At 46.4% G+C, this 26202-nt stretch overlaps 2 protein-coding genes across 3 annotated transcripts; both read left to right on the top strand.

Annotated features, from left to right (window-relative positions):
* The first annotated feature begins 2021 nt into the window (after positions 1-2021).
* LOC136459219 (metacaspase-5-like) lies at positions 2022-4464 on the top strand. The gene is made up of 2 exons (XM_066459099.1): positions 2022-2551; positions 3307-4464. The coding sequence occupies exons 1-2, from the start codon at positions 2200-2202 to the stop codon at positions 4212-4214; spliced, it is 1260 nt and encodes a 419-aa protein (XP_066315196.1). The 5' UTR covers positions 2022-2199; the 3' UTR covers positions 4215-4464.
* A 16590-nt stretch (positions 4465-21054) lies between these two features.
* LOC136459220 (phosphoglycerate kinase, cytosolic-like) lies at positions 21055-23971 on the top strand. Of its 2 annotated transcripts, none has more exons than XM_066459100.1 (6): positions 21055-21635; positions 22326-22403; positions 22497-22757; positions 22857-23225; positions 23348-23506; positions 23593-23971. In XM_066459100.1, the coding sequence occupies exons 1-6, from the start codon at positions 21195-21197 to the stop codon at positions 23785-23787; spliced, it is 1503 nt and encodes a 500-aa protein (XP_066315197.1). In that variant the 5' UTR covers positions 21055-21194; the 3' UTR covers positions 23788-23971. The 2 variants fall into 2 exon arrangements, with proteins under 2 accessions (XP_066315197.1, XP_066315198.1); XM_066459101.1 differs by having other exon boundaries at positions 22908-23225.
* Positions 23972-26202: the final 2231 nt, after the last annotated feature.

Here is a 26202-nt window from a genome sequence, read left to right on the forward strand (position 1 = left end):
TTTTTGTCCCAAAGGAACGCGTGCTGTCAGGCTCATGCACACCAAACTGGTCCGGTGTGAACTATGTGTTCAGGTTTTTCTCTAGTTCTTGTTCGTTTTGCTTTCGCTCCTTCTCCGTTGGGTTCGTGCTATTGCCTAGGGTTCATCTAGTCATCGATCGACTTGTGTGAGCACCTCTTGCAGTTTTGGAGTTTTGGGGTCGGATTTTGGACATAGGCCGAATTGGGAAGAAACTTGGAATCGGCTCATATTCATCCTCCTCTGGTCGTCTAGTTCAGTGCAGAGCACGGTAGAGAAAGAGCCACCGAAGGAAAAACCGAAAAGAGGTTCTTGGGTTATCTTCATGGGTCTGTCAAATCATTTGTGTCCGATCGTATAGCTCGCGCGTGCATGAGTATAATTTCTCTCATATACATTCTTTGCATTTTGTTGTTTTTATTATCATTGCAAATCCTGTTGGGACATTGGTTGAATCTACACTATTATTCTATGGACGTGCCAAGACATAGGTATTGGATTCTTGATTTTTTTATTATTATCTTTTGATAGGTTTAACCTATTACAATATAGAATTATACGACCAATGTGACTTAGCCCTTATGAGTGAAAGAGAGAGGTGTATTTTAAAACTTTACTTTAGTAATACAATAACTTTTTTGTTTAGGTGCTTATTCCCACATATGGAAATCAAACTACAATTTTGTTTGGTAATTTAATTCAGCTATTTACTATAATATACATGGACTATTTATTTATATATTTTATTCATCCCAATTTATTTTGGATATTAAACTATTAACTTTTTGTAGTTTTAATTTACACTTACCTTTAATTATATTTTGTAGAGACTGTTTAGTTAGGTATTTTCTTTCCAACTTGCATGGAAACCAAATTGCTATTTTTTTAATTTACACTTACCTTTAATTATCATTTTTTATTAGGCATGAACCTTTTTGCTTCAATCTAATCCGTTAGATCATTACAAAAATCGAAGGCAAGTGTCATGAAAAAATTACGAGATCAAGTCAAAGTTGAATGAGTAGTCCCCAGATGCATTCAGGAGCGAGAGTCGATACTTGAATATGCCTTGGCGATACAAGTGTCCATGGTCTCCGTGCTTCAGTTGTGAATTTCATTAGATAACTGCACACGCCATCGCATCTGGCAAGTACACTACCAAGCATGGGCAATCTGTCAGGATAAGGTATTCACTGAGGATCAAGCCGGCGCTTCAGTTCAGACATTAGCCATCTACATCAACTTTCTGCAGCAAGTCTAACGACCCTTCAGAACTTCACCGTCAATCACCCGCTGATCTCTAAACTTCAGCATAACCATCAATCTACGGCGTTCCCATCTCACAAACTACACAATTCAGTCATCGTTTATATTGGGCCATGTTTAGTTGCCCCAAATTTCAGAATTTGGCACTATACAAAAAGAAGATTCTCCGTCACATCAAAGTTGCGGTACATGCATGGAGTACTATATGTTGACGAAATCAAAAACTAATTGCACAGTTTGGTTGTACTTTACGAGACGAACGTTTTGAGCCTAATTAGTCAACGATTACAATTATTACCAAATAAAAACAAAACGCTACAGTAGCTACAGTGCCAACCCGAATCCGGTGGCGCCGATTCGGTGGCCCAACTAAACGCGGCCTTGATAATAAAGTACAGGTTCTTTGGATAAAAATGGATGAGATTGGGCCATTGGATGTGGTAGTACTACGACCATGCTACAAGTCGTGTACCAAACCTGCTGCCGACACAAAAATGCGAGCGTGTTTTGAGCTACACCATCTGAGAGGCAGGTAAAAATCTGCATCGAGTCATCGACGCGCTGACGGGAGCCAAGTGACCGACGATGACAATCCAATGGACGCGGCGAAATATTGCCACCCGGCACACCCGCACCAATCCCGAATCCCTACGATTCAGGTCAGAAACGCAAAAGGCCAATCGACACGTTGCTATGTTCGGCTGTTAGTTGCGAGAGAAAATACCGTAAAAAAAAGTACGGCTTAAATGTCGAAGCGAACGGGACGCGACGCAGGACGCACCACCTAAAAAAGGCCGGGCCGTTTCCCCGACCAGCGCCCGACGAATCAGCGTCCACTACTACAACTCCGGCCACCCCCGCCGGCGACGACCCACCGCCACCAGGGTAGCGCGATCCACGCAGGCGCGGCACACGATGGGCGGCCGCAAGCTCGCGCTGCTGGTGGGCATCAACTACCCAGGCACCAAGGCCGAGCTCAAGGGCTGCTACAACGACGTCGACCGCATGCGCCGCTGCCTCGTCGACCGCTTCGGCTTCGACGAGGCCGACATCCGGGTCCTCACCGACGCCGACCGCTCCGCTCCGCAGCCCACGGGGGCCAACATCCGCCGCGCCCTCGCCCGCCTCGTCGGGGATGCCCGCCCCGGGGACTTCCTCTTCTTCCACTACAGCGGGCACGGCACGCGGCTCCCCGCCGAGACGGGGCAGCACGACGACACCGGGTACGATGAGTGCATCGTGCCCTGCGACATGAACCTCATCACAGGTGCGATCGGGGGATCCATTGATCTTCTTCTCCTCGGTGCTTCATTTTTCCTCTTTTTGTTTATTGCCGTACTACTCTGGAAATGGTAAAATGATGTGATCAGCGTTTAGTCTGTTGCCTTGAGATGTGAATCTAAGCCTGGAAGCAATTGGTCAACACCTACCTGATGTGGATCTGTTCGCGGATTTTCTCCAATCCAAATAGTTGACAGCACTTCTGTAGTTTTGTTATCCTGTGATCTGGAAGCACGTGCTTAAGATTCATGATTAAGATTGATGATTAGGCTTCCCCATTTGCTAGTTTTGCACTGCGGGAACTTTGTATAAGTCTGATCTGATAATATCTTTAGTGGTTATACTATCTGATTGAATTTCAGATACGACTGCTTTTGTTATGATGCTATAATCGTGTATAGCAATTTCATAGAGTACGTTACAATGTGTGGAGGGGTTATATCTTAGAGTTAGATTACATGGATCACTAATAACTAGTAAAAAAAAAGCTAGCACAATTTTTAGTATGCAAATGGCAACGAATCAGTTACATAGGTTACTCAGATAACTTAATTAGCAATGAAGGGTTTTTAGTCTAGTGAATCATTTAGTTCCATCCAAGTATAATGTATAACTGAACATTTCTTGATTGCAAAGATCAAATGTCTTTACAGAAGGATTATGAAATTGAAGTTCAGCTCATGCTGTCATTTTTCATGGACAAAGTTCAGCATCAAAGTTCTAACTTGTTTCAATCTGCAGATCAGGATTTCCGGGAACTCGTGCAGAAGGTCCCTGAGGGCTGCCTATTCACCATCGTCTCTGACTCTTGCCATAGTGGTGGCCTGCTGGACAGTGCTAAGGAGCAGATAGGTAATAGCACCAGGCAGAATAAGACCCAGTCCCGTGAACCTGATGAGCGTCCGCATTCTGGTTCTGGCAGCGGCTTCCGGTCATTTCTCAAAGAGACTGCCCGTGATTTGTTAGAGTCTGAGGGGATTCACATCCCTCATAGCCACCATGGGGGTGATAACCAGGACGACGCTTACGCACAGCCAACTGGAGATGGCCGCACCAAAAACCGCTCCCTACCACTCTCGACTCTGATAGAGATGCTCAAGGAACAAACTGGGAAGGATGACATTGATGTGGGTTCAATCCGGATGACGCTGTTCAACATCTTTGGCGATGATGCCAGCCCAAAGATCAAGAAGTTCATGAAGGTCATGCTCGGAAAGTTCCACCAGGACGAGTCAGGTGAGCATGGCAGTGGTGGTGGTGTCCTGGGCATGGTTGGTGCCCTCGCTCAGGAGTTCTTGAAGGCTAAGCTCGAAGGGAATGAGGAAGAGGCTTTCAAGCCAGCATTAGAGCAAGAGGTTCACAGTGTTGATGAGGTGTATGCCGGGACCAAGGCCTGGGCACCAAACAATGGCATTCTGATCAGTGGGTGCCAGACTAACCAAACATCAGCGGATGCAACCACACCGCAGGGTGTCTCATTTGGTGCTCTGAGCAATGCTATCCAGACCATTCTTGAAGGCAAGCACGGGAAGGTGACAAATAAGGATCTCGTGATGAAAGCACGTGAGCTGCTGTCCAAGCAAGGGTACACTCAACAGCCTGGGTTATACTGCAGCGATGAACATGTTCATGTTGCTTTCATATGCTAAAACTTGGATTGTTACAGCTATATTACTTTCCTCCCTGCTTTTGTGTTGATCGGTGCACCAGAGGTTGAAGTTTTTCTCCCCTTGTATGTTACAGTTATATTGTATCAGTGTTGCTTGAGGATATGCTTCAATGGACTATGTCAATATTGAAATGACTTTGAGAAATGTTTCTATATATGAACAATATACACACTTGTATCATGAGCTATACCAACCTGTAAGCTGCACTAAATATATCAGTTTTCCTACATTCCGTCATCCCAGTAAACTTAGTTTATATCAATTCTTATGATGGTTCTAGTCTGCTTGTCTACTTTCAGTTGTGTGGAGCTTTGTTTATGGAGGCCATTACGATTACAATTTCTCATTTTCAGTTGTGTTGCAGCTTTTGGTTGTGGAGGCCATTACGATTACTATTTCTCATGTCCTATGTTTTTTTTTGTCATGCTAAGTTAATATAAGACTGCATATGCCTGAGGCTGATTCTTGTTTGCTTCCTAACTTCGATTATGTTTCTACTTTTGCCTGTAAAACCATTAATCGTCCCTATTTCGGTATTTCCTGTGATTTAGTCTTCTCCCGTACATCTAGCAAACCCTGGATGCAGAGATCAAAGGCAAAGGAGTTCATTGGCAACAGATCTGCAAAATTGGAGACCATCCAATGTGGATCGTGGTTATATAGACTTGTAGTTCTATTGTAAAATTTACTCTTGTTCTATATTACATTTTTACTCCAAATCACAGGTTCCAAATTCTTGTGGAAATCCTTTTTTTTCTCAAACGAATCAAACAACTGCACAAGTACACATAAATATGGCAAAAAAATTAATACAAAAAATAGCCAAACCAAGAAAGAAAAGAAAAACAAATACAAACTACCAGCAGCAACCGAAAAGACTAGTACTTTGCAATCTGCAAATATATGGATTCCACTGCATGTGAACTTCTCTATGTAAACAAAATCTTCAGAATAACTGAACCACATCGTTGTATCTCCCTCGACAAAACGAGCAAAAAAAACCTCCAGAGTAACCGAACCACGTAGTTGTATCTCTCTTGGCAAAACGAGCAACAAAATCTTAAGAATAAGGGCCTGTTTGGCAACTTAGTAAACTTTTACAGTTGAAATTGTTAATCTTGTGCATAGTTTTTAAGGCGGTAAGGCGAGGTGCGGCGCTCCACCCTCTTCCAGATGCCTAGGCGAATTAGGCGTGCGGCGAGGCGACGCCATACACATACTGTTGTTCACAATTTAAGCCTCAGAGGCACATATAACAATGACACAGATCAATAAATTAACCTCTCTTATGCAGCAAAGTTCAGACGTCAGAGAGACAAACAGTCAAGCATATATTAATTATTCACAACAATTAGGCAACCACATCAGAAGAGCACACCTGTGAGCTATCCATTCCAACTATCAAACTGTAACACATAAATAGGAGAAACGAGCAGAGCAGAGAAAGCAAAGTAGAGCACAGGAAGGAGCAGAGCATGGGAACGAGGCGGGGGAAGAGCAGAGGAAGAAGGGGGAGGAAGAGTAGAGGAAGAAGGGCGAGCAGAAGAGGAAAGAGGGGGGAGGACGTAACTGCCACTCGCGCGGTCGCAGAGCAAAGTCGTGGTTGGGGACGGGGCCGGAGTCAGTCGCGGGGCTGCTCGCGGGTCACGGCGGACGGAGTGGGAGTCGGTCGCAGATAGGGCTGGAGTCGCGGATGGGCCGGACTCACGCGGGGACAGTCGCCTGCGCCGCGCCGACGCCGGATTCCAGGTGCGTCGCCGCCCTCCTCTCTCTTCCTCTCTCCTTCCTTTCCCTCTCCCTCTCTCAACTGACGCGATGGGGATTGGGTTGGCGGGAGGTGTAGGCGCGCAGCTGCTTTTTTCCCGCGTGCTTTTCCGTCCAGCTGCGTCCACCTCAGCGAAATCGACGCCTAAGCCCTCTCCCCACGCAGCAGCCCCCCCCCCCCCCCGGTAGCGCGTCATGTCCGCAGGGCAGTCTCAGCGCTCGATCGCCTCGAGCACGCGGCGTCGGCAGGAGGCCAAACTTGCCGCGGTAGAGGAACGCGAGCGAGCGGCGGCAGAGACCGCTGCGACGGTGGCAAGGGCGTCGAGGCTGGCAGCGGCGGAGCTGGCAACAGCCATAGCGGAGGCGAAAGCAGCGACGGCGACGGATGCAGCGCGTGCGGCGGCAGCAGAGGTCGAGGCTCTGCGTGGCAGCATCAGCAGCTCTGTTTCTGCTAACGACAGCGTCGACGCGGACCTCGAGCTGCTGGGGAGGGAGGCAGGACGAGCGCGGGCGGCGCAGTGGGCAGCCGCGCACGCCCACGAGCGCGGCGGTAGCCCAAACAGGCATGGACGCGCCGGTGGCGCTCCTGGAGGAGGCGCGTACGGCGACGGCGCTCCTGGAGGAGGCGCGCACAGCGGCGATGCTCCTGGAGGAGGCGCGCACAGTGGTGGCGCTCCTGGAGGAGGCGTGCATGGCAACGGTGGCGGATGGACTGATGGAGAGCGCGGCCTTCACAGACAGCGTGGCTCTCTCTCCCTGGATCGGTACCGTGGTTACCATAGGCTCCAGGCTGTCATCAGGGACGTCGGCCCCGACGGTGGATGGCCTACCCTCACTAAGACCAACTACGTCGAGTGGGCTACGGTGATGAGGGTAAAGCTCTAGGTGCATCACATGTGGGAGACAGTCGGTACGACGACATCGACTACGACCTAAATCGATAGGCGCCGGATGCCCTCATCGCTGTAGTCCCGCTCGAGATGCAGTTCTCGCTCACCAACAAGCGGACTGCCAAGGAGGCTTGGGACGCCATCGTTGCGGCACGCATCGACAGCGACCGCGCCCGCAAGTCCACACTGCAGGCACTTCGTAAGGAGTGGGAGAACCTAGCCTTCAAGCCAGGTGAGGACGTTGATGACTTTGCTCTCCGTCTCAACACTCTATTGCAGAACATGGTGCAGTTTGATGATGACACCTACGGCGAGGAGAGAGCTGTCGAAAAGCTCTTCCGCTGCGTCCCCGAGAAGTACAAGCAGATGGCTCGCTCGATCGAGTCCTTGCTAGATCTCTCCACGATAGGTCGTCTCAAGGTCGTCGACAACGATGAGCCACAGTCTCTCTCGGGGCCCATCACCACTGGCGGGAAGCTCCTTCTCACTCGGGAGCAGTGGGATGCTTGCCAAGGTGACCGGAAGAAGGGGGAGCCTTCTTCCATGACTGGCAGTCGCAAGCGTGGCAAGCCGCGCAAGGGAGAGGCGGTGGTGTCGGCCGTCTACATCCTCAACCGCTCGCCTACCAAGGCGCTCGATGGTAGGACGCTGTACGAGACTTGGCATGGGTGCAAGTCAGCGATCTCCCACTTGCAGGTCTTCGGCTGCCTCGTGTTCGCCAAGGAGCTTGGCCACATCAGCAAGCTCGATGATAGGAGCACTCCGGGAGTGTTCATCGGCTACACGTAGGGCTCGAAGGCCTACTGCCTCATCGACCCGAAGACACAGCGTGTGCGCACGACGCGCGACGTTGTGTTCGACGAAGGGTGAGGATGGGCGTGGGACAAGGCGGTGGACGACGGCTTGGCTTCGGCGTACGACGACTTCACTGTCGAGTACGTCCATTTCGATGGAGCTAGGGGAGTAGGCAGCTCTTCTTCGGTGAGCACGTCTACCCCAGTCCCTGAGCCTCCGCCGACCCCGGCGCCTACTACTTCGACGGCACCATGCTCTCCAGCTAGAACCTCAGTTGCGATGAGTTCTTCACCGGCTCCACCACAGCCGGCACCGCCACGCACTCTAGCACAGACAGGCACCTCTCCAGGCACGTCTACTCCAACACCAGCTCGTGTCGAGCACAGCCTAGTTGAGCTCGCTACTCCGCTCTCTCATGACGAGGAGCGCATTGACGCGTACCACGACGGTGAGCCATTGCGGTACCGTACAATGGAGAATCTTTTCGGCGACCAGCCGGTGCCAGGACTGGTGCCTCACGACCTAGAGGCGCAGTTGCACCTTACGTGTGACGACGGCGAGCCTCGGTCGTTTGCAGAGGCCGAGAGACACGTGGCATGGCGCGCCGCGATGCAATTGGAGATGGATGTGGTTGAGAAGAACCGCATCTGGGAGCTTGCTGACCTTCCTTGTGGTCACCGCGCGATCACCCTTAAGTGGGTGTACAAGCTGAAGAGAGATAAAGCCGGCGCCATCATCAAGCACAAGGCTCGCTTGGTGGCACGAGGTTTCATGCAGCAGGATGGGGTCGACTTTGACAACGCCTTTGCTCCCGTGGCACGGATGGAGTCCGTGCGACTCCTCCTTGCGCTAGCTGTCCAGGAGGGCTGGCATGTTCATCACATGGATGTCAAGTCAGCGTTCCTTAACGACGACTTGAAGGAGGAGGTCTACGTGCACCAGTCGTCGAGATTTGCGATCCCCTGCAAGGAGGGCAAGGTGCTCTGTCTGCGCAAGGCCCTCTATGGCTTGCGGCAGGCACCGAGGGCGTGGAATGCCAAGTTGGATTCCACGCAAAAGGGGATGGGCTTCGAGCAAAGCCCGCACGAGGCGGCCATCTACCGACGGGGCAGTGGAGGAAATGCTCTACTGGTGGGTGTCTACATCGACGACTTGGTGATCACCGGCACCAAAGATGCGGAGGTGGCGGCATTCAAGGAAGAGATGAAGGCCACCTTCTAGATGAGTGACCTAGGGCCTCTCTCCTTCTACCTGGAAATCGAGGTGCACCAGGATGACTCCGGGATCACGCTTCGACAGACCACCTACGCCAAGCGCGTCATTTAGCTAGCTGGGCTCACCGACTGCAACCCAGCTCTCGCTCCGATGGAGGAGAGGCTGAAGCTGAGCCATAACAGCACGACGGAGGAGGTGGACACTACGCAGTACCGGCGTCTTGTGGGGAGCCTTCGCTACCTCGCTCACACACAGCCGAACTTGGCATTCTCCGTCGGCTACGTTAGTCGGTTCATGCAATGACCGACAACGGAGCACCAGCAGGCTGTAAAGAGGATCATCCGCTACGTTGCGGGGACTCTCGACCACGGTCTCTACTACCCTAGGTGCTCTGGGGTTGCACACTTTGTTGGGTACAACGACATCGACACTAGCAAGAGCACGAGCGGGATCTTCTTCCTCCTCGGCAAGTGCCTCGTTAGCTAGCAGTCGGTCAAACAGCAGATGGTGGCCCTATCTAGCTACGAGGCCGAGTACATAGCGGCCTCCACCGCTTCGACTCGGACGCTCTGGTTCGCTCGACTGCTTGGTGATCTCCTCGGCAGAGATAATAGAGCGGTGGAGCTCAGGATAGACAGCAAGTCCGCTCTGGCCCTTGCAAAGAACCCCGTTTTTTATGAACGGAGTAAGCACATTTGGGTGAGGTACCACTTCATCCAAGTCTATTTGGAGGAAGGGAGCATCAAGGCAAGCTACATCAACACCAAGGACCAGCTTGCGGACCTGCTTACTAAGCCTCTTGGGAGGATCAAGTTCCTTGAGCTCTGCTCTAGGATCGGGATGATTCAACTTTCCCACAAGACGACACACAAGACTTAGGGAGAGAATGATGGATAAGTCTCTGTGTAGGTCTTTTGTGGGGCAGCAGCAGCATGGTGGTCTTGCTGCCCATCAAAGACAGCATCCTTGACTGGAGGACAGCATCTTAGCATCTAGGACAGCATCTAGGACAGCATCTAGGACAGCATCTTAGACTAGCATCTTGACATATGCTTGACTGGCTAGCAGCCTATAAATACGTATCCCCAACCTCTTAGGTTGGCATGATATTTGTGTGAGAAATAAACCAGAAAATTATTTCAACTCCTAGTGTCATCCTCTCTCGATGAGAGTAAAAATTCTGCTACCAAGAGTAAGAATTCAGCGACTAACACGGTTACCCATTGCGCGGCGCCCCCTCCATTACTAGAATAGTGGTACTCATGCTTGGCCATGTTGGTTCGCCGCCAGCGATGCTGAATCAAACTTCTCAAGGTCCTCATCGTCGCCCTGCAGGCTGTGGCGGCAATGGCGCACTGCTTGCAACGAGGATTATAAGCTCCGACAAGGACTTGCAGCGACTGCGTCGTCTCCCTTGCATGAGCTCGATGCAGATCCCAGATCCAGGTTTGCAAGAGTCAGGATCGAGGCTGCCAGAGCAGATCAGAGCCGTAACATTGTTGGTGCTGCGGATTGAACTGGAAAAGAGAGATCAATGGAGAAGTAGAAGGGGGGAGCCGAGGAGGGAATCATGGAGAGAGAGAGAGAAGGGAGCACGCCATCGGCAGCTGAAAGAGTCGCATGATGCTGATGGGCGTCGAGAGGACGACGACAACGGAGACCACCCGACTTCCGCCGTATTTTTTGTGTGGGCTGCGGAGGCGATTTTATTTTTCCGGGTGTAATACCTCGATACAGGCGTAAACCGATTAGTTTTACAACGCATCCCAGCAGACTTTTCCAACAAGGCTTGGAAAATTATTGGGCTTGTATTTTACACTGGTTTTTTGCTCCAAAACCAGGCTTCCAAACAGCCCCTAACTGAACTACAATGTTGTATCTCCCTCGTCAAAATGAGCTGCTGAAAGAATCTGAACATAGGCACATAAACTGACCAGAAACCATACTCATAACTCCCATTTTATTATGCAAGCGATCAGTGCAATGACGGAGCCAGAAACAGAAAACTCATTATTACGGGTATCGAAACAACGATCACCGTCACCCTGATCATGCCAGATCACCCGGAGACGGAGCCAGAAACAGAATTAGATCATTACGGGCAGCACTCGAGGTGGTACAAGCAGCAAGCGGCAATTGTATCCCGGGCCGTGGGCCCAGGCCTGCTCTTCACCGCCGACGCCACCATCGCCACGAGGAGGCAGACCTTCGCGACGACGAGAACCAGGAACGCTCGGAGGCTGTTGTTCGCCATGGCTGTCCTCGATGGATCGGTCTCCAGTCTCCAGGGAACACCGCCGATGTGCCAACCCAATATAATAAGAATGAGCCGCCCTTTGTGAAGCTGGGTTTATTTCTGTGACGAACGACAGATCACAGATGGCAAATGAGCTGGTGCATTTGCTAGCATTTTTTTTGACAAGTCATTTGCTAGCATTGAAGCACACAAATGCGATGAGGGATATTGCGCATCGACTGTGGCTAAGCGCCTGCGTCAGCTCGGTTGGTCCGTGTTCGGGCTGAAGGAGGAGGGGCCTGTCAGCCTGATTTTTTTTTTAATTTTAACACTTTTTTGCAAACTAATTTTAAATCTAACACGGTCGGGTTTTTTTAAAAAAAACTAACACTTTTGGCCGCGACTATTGCCCTGGCGCGGCCAAATGCTTGTGCCGCACCATGCATGGTGGCGCGGCAGAGGGCTGGCGTGGCGGCGATCGGAATCGCTGACCGCTGACGGGGCAGGGCCTATCGCGCCACCGATCTTAGCGCAACACTGCCGCGCCCTATCTGTGGCGCGGCAGAGCCGAATAAAACCGACACCGCTAGTTCCGCTGCCCGAGCAGCAAGGCCGCCTGGCCGCCGCGCCCGCGTCCGCCCACGCCAGCCCACCGCCGAGCACGCCGCCCGCCACGCCATGAACGCCGGCAACCCGGCCCCCACCCGGCCCTCCATTGCCGCCTTCCTCTCTTCCCTTCCATTCCCCGACCGCCTCCCTCCCTCCTCGTCCTCGTGTAAGGTAATGACGCACATTTTATTTTCGTTTGAATGGTAGATAGTATATTATGAATGGGAACTAAGTTTAGGAGAAAAATTGTGTTTGGGAACTATGATCTATGGTTTAAAGGAAGATATTAGTTTGATTTTTTCAATGTTAAGGTTAATTATTTAGTTAGAAGTATGTTTACCATGTATATTTTTGTTGCTATAATTGTTGATTATATTATTTTAGTTGCATTGTAAATGATTATATTTTACATTAATTTGCGTTGTTTTAATTGATGTTTAATTTTAACCGTTTTATTAGATAGAAGACATATTTTGGGAGCAGTTATGGCGAAAACGGGGTCGTCCTAGAGAATTGTACCTCGACGAGTCTAGCAAAGATGCCCCCGTCCCTCTTGAACTCTCTGTCCCTAACTGTGACTGTGGTCGTCCGGCCAACGTATTTCAATCGAGACATCCGGACACAACGGCTCGTTGCTTCTACACGTGCAGTTGTTTTAATGTAAGTAATTATTTCCGTATATTTTCTTCTTCATTTGTATTACTAGATTACTAATATTTTGTTGAATTTTTGTTGTGTAGGACCATGAGAGGTGTTTTTTTCTTTCAGTGGATCGACTGTGTAGATAAGTTTGACCCTAGGTATCTCCTTTTCAACGATTGGTGGAGAGGACGACATCCATAAGAGCACTTCGAGCGATGGGTCCCACCTCCCCCTAATCCCCCTCCAATGACGGCTAAGGAGAAGCACTTAGCCGCAATTAGACGACTCAAGAAACCTTATCTGTGCCATTGCGGAGACCGAGCTGTGATAAACCCTGACAATACGTTGGAGTTTGTGTGTCCAAACAAGCATGAAGTAAGTGTAAAGTGTATGTGTTGAAATATTGAGCTATATGTGTCATGTACTAATGTCACATTATTTAGGTGTATTCAATGGCGAAGTGTCGTTTCAAGGAATGGTTGTATGATCCTAAGAACAAATGGACCGAAGAACCTCCAAAAGCAAAGCAAAATAAGAAAGAAATGTTAATTTACAAAGCACCGCCAGTCAAGTGCGAATGTGGTGTTAAATCCAACTACGGTCTAGTCCCTTCGAAGCTTCGAATAGGCCATTATTGCGGCCATATGATTGACTATGATGAGGTTGGTTATTTTTGTGATAACCATGAAATCGTATTTTGTTTCTTTTGCTAAGACATATATGATATAATTTATCGTTTGAACAGAGTACTAGGAAATATAGGTGGGAATATTATAATGGTCAAGCTAAGTTCTTGGATGAACTGAAGGGGAAGCAAGTAATTGCACGAAAGAGGGGATATGGACCTGACTACGTCAACCTTTTCGTTAAACATCACAAAGACAAGATGCATGAGTTTGCTAAACAGCGCGGTATTTGTAACCCGATCGACGTTGGGCTTATCAAATGGGGATTAGAAAGACGGATGACATTAGAGGAGAAGAGGGCAAGGAAGGAGGCAAGGACGGATGACATTAGAGACAAGAGTATAGATGCGGGTCTTGAACGAGCATGTTGTTTCATTATGTGCTAGTGAGTACTTTGAAGCCTTTTTTTCGTTGCCTGATTTTAAATGTAATATAGTCGTGTTGCTAACTGATTGTATTTTATAAATGAAGGGATTGGATGCAGCGAGGACCATATTGCAGAGGTGGCTCGTGCAAGATACGAGGAAAAGAAGTTAGATGAGCATAGAAAGCGAGCTGGTCGCACCGTTGAATCACCGATTGTGTTGTCTGATGAGGAGACGAGGATGAGGACGACACTGCCAGACTCAGCGAGCTCATCGCTCTAGCAGAGGCGGGCTCGCAGACGGAGGAGGCTGAGGACGACACTGACAGACTGAGCGAGCTCATCGCTCTAGCAGAGGCGGGCTTGCACGCAGAGGAGGCTGAGGACGACACTAACAGACTGAGCGAGCTCATTGCTCTAGCAGAGGCGGGCTTGCAGGCGGAGCAGGATGACGACGCGTTCTTCACTCAGGCCACAGAGGCCGCAGATGAAGCGGAGGCCGCTTACTACAGGCGAAAGGCATATCAGGGCAATGCAGGTGAGCCTAGCCACAGCAACAGGGTTGTGGTTGAGGATTGGTACTCGGACGACGAGTTGCTTACTCAGTATGTTTTTGACTGAGGGTTTTTATTGCGTCGTCTGTTAGTTCTATGCTTTATTAATGATCAATGTAGCTATGTAGTAGAAATTTCATTGTGTTGTCTTATATTCCATTTGAACTACTGATGTATCGTACCCATGTGTCATGTACTCGGATTACCCATGATCGATCTTGAGTGATCACATCTATTTGTATCGTGCGTTCAAAATTTCTAAAATGAACGTAATCGGGTGAAATTATCTCGAATACAGCGCCATAGCCCACTGGTTCGACTGCGCCGTAGCCCAGGTTCTACCACGCCAGAGTCCACGGCGCGTCAGTGCCGCGCCATAGACGATGGCGCGGCAGTGACGCGGACAAACAACATCCAGCTTCAATTGAGTTGTTGTCGGTGCTCTACAAAACTACAAGTGGTGCCACGACCGTGCGCAAGTTGAAACGAATATGAAGCAAATAAATGGACGACAAGTTGCCACATAACATTTTCATTGGTTTATGAGTCTGCAAGTTTTCGACGACAATATTCGTTCGACATAAGTTCGATATAATGAACTAAGTCCCAGGAATGTAAGGATCCCTCAAACGCCTCTTGAAAACCCCGTCGTACGTAATGTCCATAGTAATATTAATACATATTCTAACTATAACTATACTAACTAATCTAATATTAACATTTATACAAGGCTAACTACAACAACTAATTAGACTAAATCCAATGTATAACTAGACTCAATAACTGTACTAACTAAACTACCTAACTTTGCTACCTATACTAACTTATTATATTACCTATACTAACTAAAATAAATAACTTTACTAACTCTACTAATTATACTTTAATAATTTTACTAACTTTATTAGGGGAGTACCTCACTGCAGTGCGCTAGATCGGACAGGGAGGCGCGGGCGCAGTCCTCGGCGGGAAGCCGCCGTGCGGGCTCGACGACCGCATCGGGCGGCCGTGCCGTGCTCGGCGGCGGGCTGGCTGGCGTGGGCGGCCGATGTGCTCGGCGGCGGGCTGGCGCGGGCGGACGCGGCCGCGGCGGCCAGGCGGCCTTGCTGCGCTGCTCGGGCAACGGCGGCTGCTCGGCCACTGGCGGACGTAGGCCGCGGCGGTCGGTTTTATTCGGCTCTGCCGCGCCACGGATCAGGGCGCGGCAATGCCGCGCCAAGATCGGTGGCGCGGCAGGCCCTGCCCCGTCAGCGGTCAGCGATTCCGGTCGTCGCCACGTCAGCCCTCTGCCGCGCCACCTTACATGGCACGGCACAGGCATTTGGCCGCACCAGGGCAATAGGCGCGGCCAAAAGTGTTAGTTTAAAAAACCTCGACCATGTTAGATTTAAGATTAGTTTCAAAAAGTATTAAAATTAAAAAAAAATCTCAGCCCGTGGGCCGATATATCGGTGGTGTACATGGTATGTTTATGACATTTAGATTTCTCGTTTCCTCATCAGTAAATCTGACCGTGACTGAACCATATTATCGAGGGGTAGCTAACACTCGCGAACGTGCTGCAAGTCTAACAACTGTTGAATCCAACGTGCACTGCACATGGCTTCCTTTTATTATCACACAGAAAAACAAATATGATATACACATTTGGCAAAAACTTTTGAGTAAAATATACTTCAATAAATAACATCTCGCCATTTATATATTCAGATTAGCAGAGATGCTCCTAAGATCAATGAGGAGCCCTGCATCTCCTCCAGCGCGCACCTGATTCGACTGGGAAATTCGCAAAACCATTTTGCCTTTAGATTCGACTGGGAAATTCGCAAAACCATTTTGCCTTTTATTTGCTAGTAGATGCTCTTATATCTAATACTATTATAATTAGGTTCTGTTTGGACAAGCAGCTAATAGTTGGCTGATAATAACTAACTCATTTGGATCTAAATAGGGTCCAACTAATAATTTAGCTAATTGTTAGCTGATACCTAACTAACAACTGGCTTACTTGTAGAGCCAAACTAGGTAATAGCAGCTAATAGTTAGCTAGCTAATATTAGCTATGTGCTATGAGCTAGCTAACTATTAGCAGCTAATGGATTCAAATAGGGTCTTAGCTTCACTACTATAATTAGGCTCTGTTTGGATCAAGCAACTAATACATAGCTGATAATAATTAGCTTCTTTTGATCTAAATCGGGTCTAACTAGTAGTATAGCTAATTGTTAGCTAATACATACCTAACTAACAACTATCTTACTAGTTGAGCTAAACTAGCTAATAGTTAGCTAGCTAACTAGTAGCAGCTAATGGATCCAAACATGGACTTAAGTCTATGTTGATGACTTACTATGTAAAAGTTTAGGTGTCTTTGATGACAACACAAGTGTCATGCAACTACATTATAATTTATCCTATTTAGACCTTATTTGGTACAACTATGGAGAGAAGCGCTTCCTTATGAAGCTGCACAAATGGAGAACAAGTGTGGCTAAAATAAGCTAGTTTTTTTTTGTGTGTTTTAGTACAAATGGGGCTATGGGGAAAAGCACGGCCAAAAAAGCTAAAAACGTGTTGTTTGGCTTCTAGTTTCAATTTGTTGTGGCCATAAGCAACTTATAAGCTATATCAAATAGGTCCTTAGTATGAACACAAGTGTCACTTGATCATATTAGCGTCACTTGATTCTATCTATGACCATGTACACAGAGATGAAAGGCACAGGGGAGTTCATTGGCAGCAGATCTGCAAAATTGGAGACCATACAATGTGGATCTTGGTTATATAGACTTGTAGTTCTATTGTAAGGGCCGGTTTGAAACACAATAATTTCATAGAATCGTGCAGGAATTTCATAGCAGTTCAATTTCATAGGAAAAATGTAGGCAAAGAGATTTTTTTTCTCACGCTCTAAATAGGCCCTAAAATTTACTCTTTTTTCTATATTACATTTCAAATCACAGATTGCAAATTATTGTGGAAGTCCTGACTTTTTTTTTTGCTGAAACGAATCGCACAACTGCACAAGTACACATTTATTAACATGGCAGAAAAATAATACAAAAAGATAGCCAAAGAAGGAAAGAAAAGAAAAACCAATAAAAACTACCAGCAGCAACCGAAAAGACTAGTACTTTGCAATATGCAAATATGGATTCCACTGCATGTGAACTTCTCTATCTAAACAAAATCTTCAGAATAACTAAACCACATTGTTGTATCTCCCTCGGCAAAACGAACAACAACATCTTCAGAGTAACTGAACCACAGTTTTTTTTGAACGAACAGGAGGGGTTTTGGCCCCCTACTTAATACATTAATTTAAAGAGAGAAGGTTTTGTACAGGCAAAACAGAGAACTAAAAAAGAGGAAACAGAAGAGTCGCCTGAAGCTCCTGAAGAAAGCTACTGAACCACAGTTGTATCTCCCTCGGCAAAACGAGCAACAAAATCTTCAGAATAACTGAACCACAATGTTATATCTCCCTCGGCAAAATGATCTGCTGAAAGAATTGAACATAGACACATAACCTGACCTGAAACCATACAGTCCATACTCATAACTCCCATTTTATTAAGATAAAAAAAATAACTCCCATTTTATTACGCAAGCGATCAGTACAATGACGGAGCTAGAAACAGAATTAGCTCATTACGGGCATCGAAACAACAATCACCGTCACCCTGATCACGCTAGATCACCCGGAGGGCTGGCAAGGTCGTAGCAGCACTCGGGGTGGGAGAAGCAGCACGCGGGAACCGACCCCAGCGCCGTGGGCCCAGGCCCAGGCCTGCCCTGCACCGCCGACGCCGCCATCGCCACGAGGAGGCAGACCTTCGCGACGAGGAGGACCAGGAATGCTCGGAGGCTGTCGTTCGCCATGGCTGTCCTCGATCGGTCTCCAGGGAGCGCCGCCGATGTGCCAACCCTCTAGGCTATATATAACAAGAATGAGACGCCCTTGTGAAGCTGGGTTTATTGTTGTGACGAAAGACGGATGGAAAATGAGCTGGTGCATTTGTGTGTGTGTGTGTTTTGAGAAACAGCTGGTGCATTTGGTAGCATTGATGCACCAATGAGGGCCAAGATTTTGTGCATCGACTGTGGCTAAACACCAGCGTAAGCTCGGCTGGTGCGCGTGTTCGGACTGAAGGAGAAGCAGGGGCCCGTCAGCCCGTGGGCTGACTGATATATTGGTGGTGTACTGGTGTACATGGTCTGTTGATAACATTTAGGCCCCTTTGGAATGTGGGACTTTTTTTTCGGTTCCCATATTTTTCATGTGAAAAATAAACTGAATCATGTGAAAATCTTATATAATTCCCGTGAAACTCCTACGTTCCCGTTAGATTTCTCGTTTTGACATCAGTTAATCTGACCGTGACTGAACCATACTATCGAGGGCTAACACTCGCGAACGTGCTGCTTGTGTAACAATTGTGGAACCAACGTGCACTGCACATGGCTTCCTTTTATTATCACACAAAGAAAACTAATATAATTTACACATTCAATAGATACACATCTCGTCATCATTTATATATTTATATATTCAGGTTAGCAGATAGGCTCCTAAGATCAATGTGGGGCCCTGTATCTCCTTCTACAACACACACCAGACTAGGAAATTCGCAAAACAATTTTGCTTGTATCTATTACTATTATAATTAGGTCTTGTTTGGGTCAAGCAGCTAATAGTTAGCTTCTGTAAATTTAAATAGGATCCAGCTAATAGTTTAGCTAATTGTTAGCTAATACATAATAATCTTACTAGTTGAGCCAAATTAGATAATATTGGCTAATAGCACTGTTCGCCTAAACGGCCGTTTAGCCCGTTTACAAACCATTTAAACGCTATACAATGGTACACTGTTTCCGTTTAATCGGTTGTTTTGACCGTTTAAACGGCCGTTTTTTCCGTTTAAACACCCGTTTTGTCCGAATAATGGGCTAAACGGTAGGTGACCGACTGTTTACCGTTTAGCGTTTAGGATAACACTGGCTAATAGTTAGCTAAGCCAGCTAACTATTAGGAGCGAATGGATCCAAACAGGATCTTGGTATAGGTCGATGACTTGGACTATGTAAAAGTTTAAGCGTATTTGACGACAACATAAGTGCCATGTAACTACATTATACTTTATCCTATTTAGACCTTATTTGGTATAACTATGGAGAGAAGCACTTCCTTGGGAAGCTGCACAAATGGAGAAAAAGTACGGTTAAAATAAGTTAGTATTTTTGCATTTTAGTGCAAATGGGGTCATGGGGAAAAGCATGGCCAGAAAAAAGCTAAAATCATGTTGTTTGGCATCTAGTTTCAATTTGTTTTGGCTATAAGCAACCTATAAGCTATATTAAACAGGTCTCTAATATGAACACGAGTGTCACTTGATCATAATTCGCAAAACAATTTTGCTTGTATCTATTACTATTATAATTAGGTCTTGTTTGGGTCAAGCAGCTAATAGTTAGCTTCTGTAAATTTAAATAGGATCTAGCTAATAGTTTAGCTAATTGTTAGCTAATACATAATAATCTTACTAGTTGAGCCAAATTAGCTAATATTGGCTAATAGTTAGCTAAGCCAGCTAACTATTAGCAGCGAATGGATCCAAACAGGATCTTGGTATAGGTCGATGACTTGGACTATGTAAAAGTTTAAGTGTATTTGACGACAACATAAGTGCCATGTAACTACATTATACTTTATCCTATTTAGACCTTATTTGGTACAACTATGGAGAGAAGCATTTCCTTGGGAAGCTGCACAAATGGAGAAAAAGTACGGTTAAAATAAGTTAGTACTTTTTGCATTTTAGTGCAAATGGGGTTATGGGGAAATGCATGGCCAGAAAAAGCTAAAATCATGTTGTTTGGCATCTAGTTTCAATTTGTTTTGGCTATAAGCAACCTATAAGCTATATTAAATAGGTCTCTAATATGAACACAAGTGTCACTTGATCATATTAGCGTCACTTAGATTCTATCTATCATCATATTAGTGTAGAAAAGCATGCAACCTGTTCGTTTGGCTGTGGCTTGTCGTAAACGATCGTATTTTTCTCTCATATAAACCAGCCAGCAGTATTTCTTCACGAATCAGCAACGAAATGAACCAGTCAACCGAACAAGCTGATGAAGTGTTGCCATCAAAATGTGGATGACATGACTCATAGGTATCACGTACTCCACAAACATCACCAACACAAAAACAAATTTTAGAAAAGAAAACAATAGACAACAATAGTACGTACCTACTACTGAGAGTAGTTCGTGTTACTTAGCCTCCTACATAATTTGATTGGTCAACACCGATAGATAACGAGAGCATTTGCTAGCAAATAAACATAAAAAAGTTTATAAATATTTAAATAATTTCAATCTAGATGTCATAAGATAAAGCATGATTTTAGAAAAAAAATTTAAAACTTGTTTTCATAATTTATAAGCTAAAATATTTTCTCAATGATTTTTCTAAGATTAGACTAGATTTAGATTTTTTAATTACATAACCATTTTAGAAGAAATATTTTTTATATTTTTAAAAAATATTTATAGTTTGATTTATACCCTTGTAAAGCATCAACGAAATTCAATTTATCCTCCTATATACCTCTTTCGTCTCTCAACAACAGACGCTTTAGGATCTTAGATACCCTATTTTGGAACAAAATTTGAATGATATAAGATTAAGTATTTTGTGACAGAGGGGGTAGTTCGGTTGATGTGGCGCCACGTCAACTGCATCATGCTAGATAAAGCCACCCAAGATAATAAAAATCAAATATTTTAAAAGTTAAGGAGATTAAAATTCTGATTTTATAAACGTGGGAGAAAATCATACTATCGTTGAGGAAAAGTACTTTTCCCCCTTTTATTTTATATAGACGACTTTTGTCGGTGCCCTAGGTACTCAACCAAGACCGTCTATCTTTGTTCCAACGGTGATGACAGCACAAGGAGTATCTAATATTCTAATTTCTTTCCAGACCAGTCACCCACTTTGAATCACCACTTTCCCAGTTTCCCCTCGGCCGGGCTTGGCCTTGGCTGTGCTGTGTGCCTGCCTGCCTGCCTCCTTCGCCGTTAGCGAAACATTCAGGCGGCAGCGATCAGCGGAGATCCCTTCCCCTTCATTCACGGCATTTCCCTGCCTGCGCAAAACCCTCCCTCCAGCTTCACGCCTGCCACGGCCTTGTCAATGGCGTCGGCGTTAGCGCCGGCCTCTTTCTCCCTGGCTCGCCCGGCGGTCCGCCGGGCCGTGGCCTCGGCCGGCCCCGGCGCGACGCTACGCCGAACGGGCCTCGCCGCCGCGTGCCCGCCGGAGCGGTCGCTGGGCTCCCATTCCCTGGGCGCTAGCGCTGGCGACGACCCGCGGCTGGCGATCCACGTTGCTTCGCGCTGCCGCTCTGCGTCGTCGGCCGGGTGGGGGACGCGCGCCGCGGCGACGATGGCCAAGAAGAGCGTCGGCGATCTCGCCGCGGCGGACCTCGAGGGGAAACGCGTGCTCGTGCGCGCCGACCTCAACGTGCCCCTCGACGACAGCCAGAACATCACCGACGATACCCGCGTCCGCGCCGCCATCCCAACCATCAAGTACCTCATTAACAACGGCGCCAGGGTCATCCTCGCCAGTCACCTGGTGAGCCTCGATTACTATGGTGTTATCCACGCATATGTGTCCCATATGAGTGTACATCAAACTCAAATAGGTTCGATCCTTTGATCAAATCCATAAGTCTGAATGACCGATACATATATTAGCTGTGGATTCAGACGTAGTAATAAGACTGAATGACTGACACATATATTAGCTGTGGATTCAGACGTAGTAAAGTCGCATTGGCACCTGTGTGAGTAGGTGCTTGAGTTGTGGCTATTGAAGTTATGCTGGGTGACATCTTCTTTGGTGTTTTAAGATAACACGGGCATAATTTTTTTGAAAACTTTTACTTAGACTAGCCATATTCCTTAGCATTCTTGTGTAATTCGTTTTTCTGTCTTCTAAAATAATTGAACCTGCACAATCCAATTACCAAGAGATGTAGTTAAAGCGTCAGGGAAGCTAGTGTTCAAGTTTACATGTCTCAGATCTGGCATAATATTTCAATGTGGATTATGTAGGGGTAGTAGTTCTGTTTCGGGGGAACTAGAAGTTCTGAATGATTTGCACTTTGTATTTGCTGCTGGTGAAACTTTTACTAGACAACAGTTATCACAATGCAAGTTTGACGAGGAGCGGGTATGCAGGGTCTCCCTAAGGGTTAAACTTTTATTAAATGACATTTATTTTATTTTCTCATTCTTTGTTTTCCCCATTGTGGATGTGCAGGGTCGCCCTAAGGGTGTTACTACCAAGTTTAGCTTGGCTCCCCTTGTACCAAGGTTGTCTGAACTTCTAGGTATACAGGTACCTTTTGCTTTCACAATGATACAATGTCAAAATTAATGCTCATCTATTGCTTTATTTATGTTGAGTATATCGTGTGCACATGCACAATAGGTGCAAAAGGCAGATGATGTTGTTGGACCAGAAGTTGAGAAATTGGTGTCTGCACTGCCAAATGGTAATGTTGTGCTCCTTGAAAATGTTAGATTCTACAAGGAGGAAGAAAAGAATGACCCAGAGTTTGCAAAGAAGGTTGCCTCCTTAGCAGATATTTATGTGAACGATGCCTTTGGAACCGCTCACAGAGCACATGCGTCAACTGAGGGAGTTACCAAGTTCTTGAAGCCCTCTGTGGCAGGGTTCCTTTTGCAGAAGGTTTGTCTTTTATGTCAATATATGAATCCTGACCAAGGAAAGTTTAAGAGCAAATGCCATTATTTTTTTTCTTTTCCTGTATTTCTCTTCCATGAACAGGTCTACCTCTTCAGTTTCCTGATCTTCTACATACACAAAATAAAATCGCAGGAGCTTGATTACCTTGTAGGAGCCGTTTCAAACCCTAAACGACCATTTGCTGCTATTATTGGTGGCTCCAAAGTGTCATCTAAGATCGGAGTTATTGAATCACTACTGGAGAAATGTGACATCCTTCTCTTGGGTGGTGGTATGATCTTCACGTTTTACAAGGCACAAGGATACTCAATAGGTTCTTCCTTGGTTGAAGATGACAAGCTTGAGCTTGCGACCTCTCTCCTTAAAAAAGCAAAGGAGAAGGGTGTCTCCCTTATGTTGCCAATTGATGTGGTCATCGCTGATAAGTTTGCTCCTGATGCTAGCAGTCAGGTTGGTTACATTTTTTATTTCTAGTAGTATTATCAAGGCATGCATGAAACTTTGGAAAAACCAGCTGCTCTTGTATCATTGTAAGCACACAGTGATGGTCTGAACATGAGATTGCTCTTCAGGTTGTTCCTGCATCTGCAATTCCTGATGCATGGATGGGTCTGGACATAGGTCCAGATTCAATTTCGGCATTCAGTTCTGCCCTGGAAACTACTCAGACAGTCATTTGGAATGGACCCATGGGAGTTTTCGAATTTGACAAGTTTGCAGTTGGAACCAAGGTAATGCTATGTGACGCCATCGTTTCTGCTATGACACTTCTGAGGAAATTGTATAAAGAAACTTGACCATGAATTCTCTTCTTTAGGCAATTGCAAAGAAGTTAGCCGAGCTTAGTGGCAAGGGCGTCAGTACAATAATTGGTGGTGGAGACACCGTTGCAGCTGTTGAGAAGGCAGGTGTCGCCGACTCTATGAGCCACATTTCAACTGGGGGTGGTGCAAGTTTGGAGTTGCTGGAAGGGAAGGAGCTCCCAGGAGTAGCTGCACTGGACGAAGCTTAGTGTCTGCACGGCCACATTAAGCTCCATTCTGTTGAATCTTCTTCGAGACTATATTGTAATTTATTTCATTTTTTTAGAATGCTCAACGGCTTGGGATGTAAAGAGTGAATGTTTTGCAGAGTTTCTGTGAATTGCTCGAGTGTACTTGTGTGACGTGGTTACAGAGTATTTAAAAAGACCAACATTTCTGACAATTCTCGAATTGCTGTATATGTTGGCACATGTATTTTACAGGACGTGGACAGGTGGGTGACAAATGACAATTAGGCTTCACCGTTCTGTTCCAAGCAGACAGAGAATGAGGGGTTATTGTCACTGGGTGAACTCATTTGATTGGACGGTAGTGCTAGGGCTTGAATGTCCAGATGGACGTCCGCGTCCGAACGGCCGCGCCTACACTCCATTTCGCGTGCCTCACGTGGGGGCCACGCCGCCCCGAACATCACCAGCATCGAGAAGAGGGGGAGGGGGCAGCGCCCGCCTGCGCCTCGGGTTCGCATGCCCAACCGGCATTGAGAGGGGGAGGAGACACCGAGGAGAGGTAGCAGAAGGCGAGGAGGGAGATACAACACACAATCTACTTTTGAAACATCCAAATACAACAGTTGAAACATACGTTTGAAGATAAAAGAAACACTCGAAACATGCATCTGAAACACTTGCAATAACACATGAAAAAAACGCTTGAAACCATTGTAAAACTTATACAACATCCAGATAAAACACTTGCAACATATATGTGAAATATATGCAACATCCAAATAAACACACTTGCAACATACGTCTGAAAAAACAAATAAAACATTGGGAACAGAATCTTGCAACATACATGCACAACTATTTAAACATACGCAACATCCAGATCTACTTTTACAACATTCATATGAAACACTTGAAATATAGGCTTGCAACATGCTCTTTCAGTGCAACATCTCCATGTTGCTTGCAAATGGAGGCTTGTCGGCGCGTGGAGTTCACCGGTGTAGAGCTCGCCGCTCCAGTGGAGAAGGCCACGGCAGGTCTGATAGAGAAGGCCGCGGCGGGCGCGAGGCGCGGTGGAGACAGAGTAAGACCGGCCGCCGCGCTTGGGCGCGGTGGACATGCCGGCCGACGGAGCGGAGGCGCGATGAAGAGGGAGGCACGGTGGAGAGCACGGTCGCGAAGCCCTATTGTGGCGTTGCGGTGAGGTGAGTTTTTTTAGAACGGTTGCAGGGCCAATCGTTGGGCTGTAGTCGCACGTCGCGGCCTAGCAACGGAGCGTCCGGTGGACGGACGCCCGCTTCCCGAATTACCGTTGATCGAATTAAACCAGGTTTCGGTGTGAAAGAAATAAACCGGGCTTAAGAGTGTAGAAAATGGGATGCAAATAAATCGGTCTCTATCGGGACCTACCATCTCCATCCTTTTTTGGATAAAATAAATAATTTGGCTTCATCTCTTGTCACTGAAAGAATCAAATCACTTCTTACAACATAAATAGTAACAAAAAAGTCTAACCGAAAACTAAATTTTGTATTATTTGTCTATTCAAAGAAAGAAAAAAAAATTGCCTAGGAGCCTGTCTCAACTCTCAAGTAATCGACAAGCCTAGTTGATTTGCTCATACGAGTAATCGACAAGCCTAATTAGTGCCCTTCTTGTTGGCTTCATCAACATAACCATTATTTTATTTACTAAACACTTATATGAGTTTTTGAATAAAATAGGGATAAAATCACAATTAGACTTCAAAACAATGCTGCAAGCACAGGAGTCCCTACAAAATAATAGGAATATTTATGTCTCAAAAGTTTACAGTAAAAATATATTCTACGATAAGTCCAATGCTATTTATTTGGTATGGGTTTTTTATAGATTTGATTAATTTTGAAATTATTTATTTTTTAAAAATGAGAAATGCACTCTTTTATGCTGTTAACTATGTTTTTTTTTTTCCTATAAGGACTTGATTATATTCAATCATGGAAAGCACGGTACGAAAATTTGCGAAAACAGATCCCAAAGAACACAAGCGCAGCTCCGTAACAATTCATACAAAGATCCTCAATAGAACGGGAAAAATTGGATCTTCACAGACACCACAACGGCAAAGCCTCACAGAAGGCACAACTCATGACCAGCAGTCCCAGTCCAGCACAGGGGCAGTCAGTATCGGGCTATCAGCGACGAGGGATGATCAACATGAAGACAGTAAGAACCAAAACACCAGAAAGCACAAGTAGATAACACGAGGTTCAACACAGGAATACACAGAAAAAAAAAGGAGCTCACTCGTTTTGCATCAGATGTTCAACTGCAAGAAGAAACTGCAAACGCAAGACGGCTAGTCGGCTACATGACCATTTCACTTTCCAGCTATCACTTATCAGCGAGTAAGGATACGACGTCACACAGCACAATGTATTCCAACTTGGC

The sequence above is a fragment of the Miscanthus floridulus genome, chromosome 6 (assembly GCF_019320115.1).
Source record: "Miscanthus floridulus cultivar M001 chromosome 6, ASM1932011v1, whole genome shotgun sequence".
Classification (NCBI taxonomy): Eukaryota; Viridiplantae; Streptophyta; class Magnoliopsida; order Poales; family Poaceae; genus Miscanthus; species Miscanthus floridulus.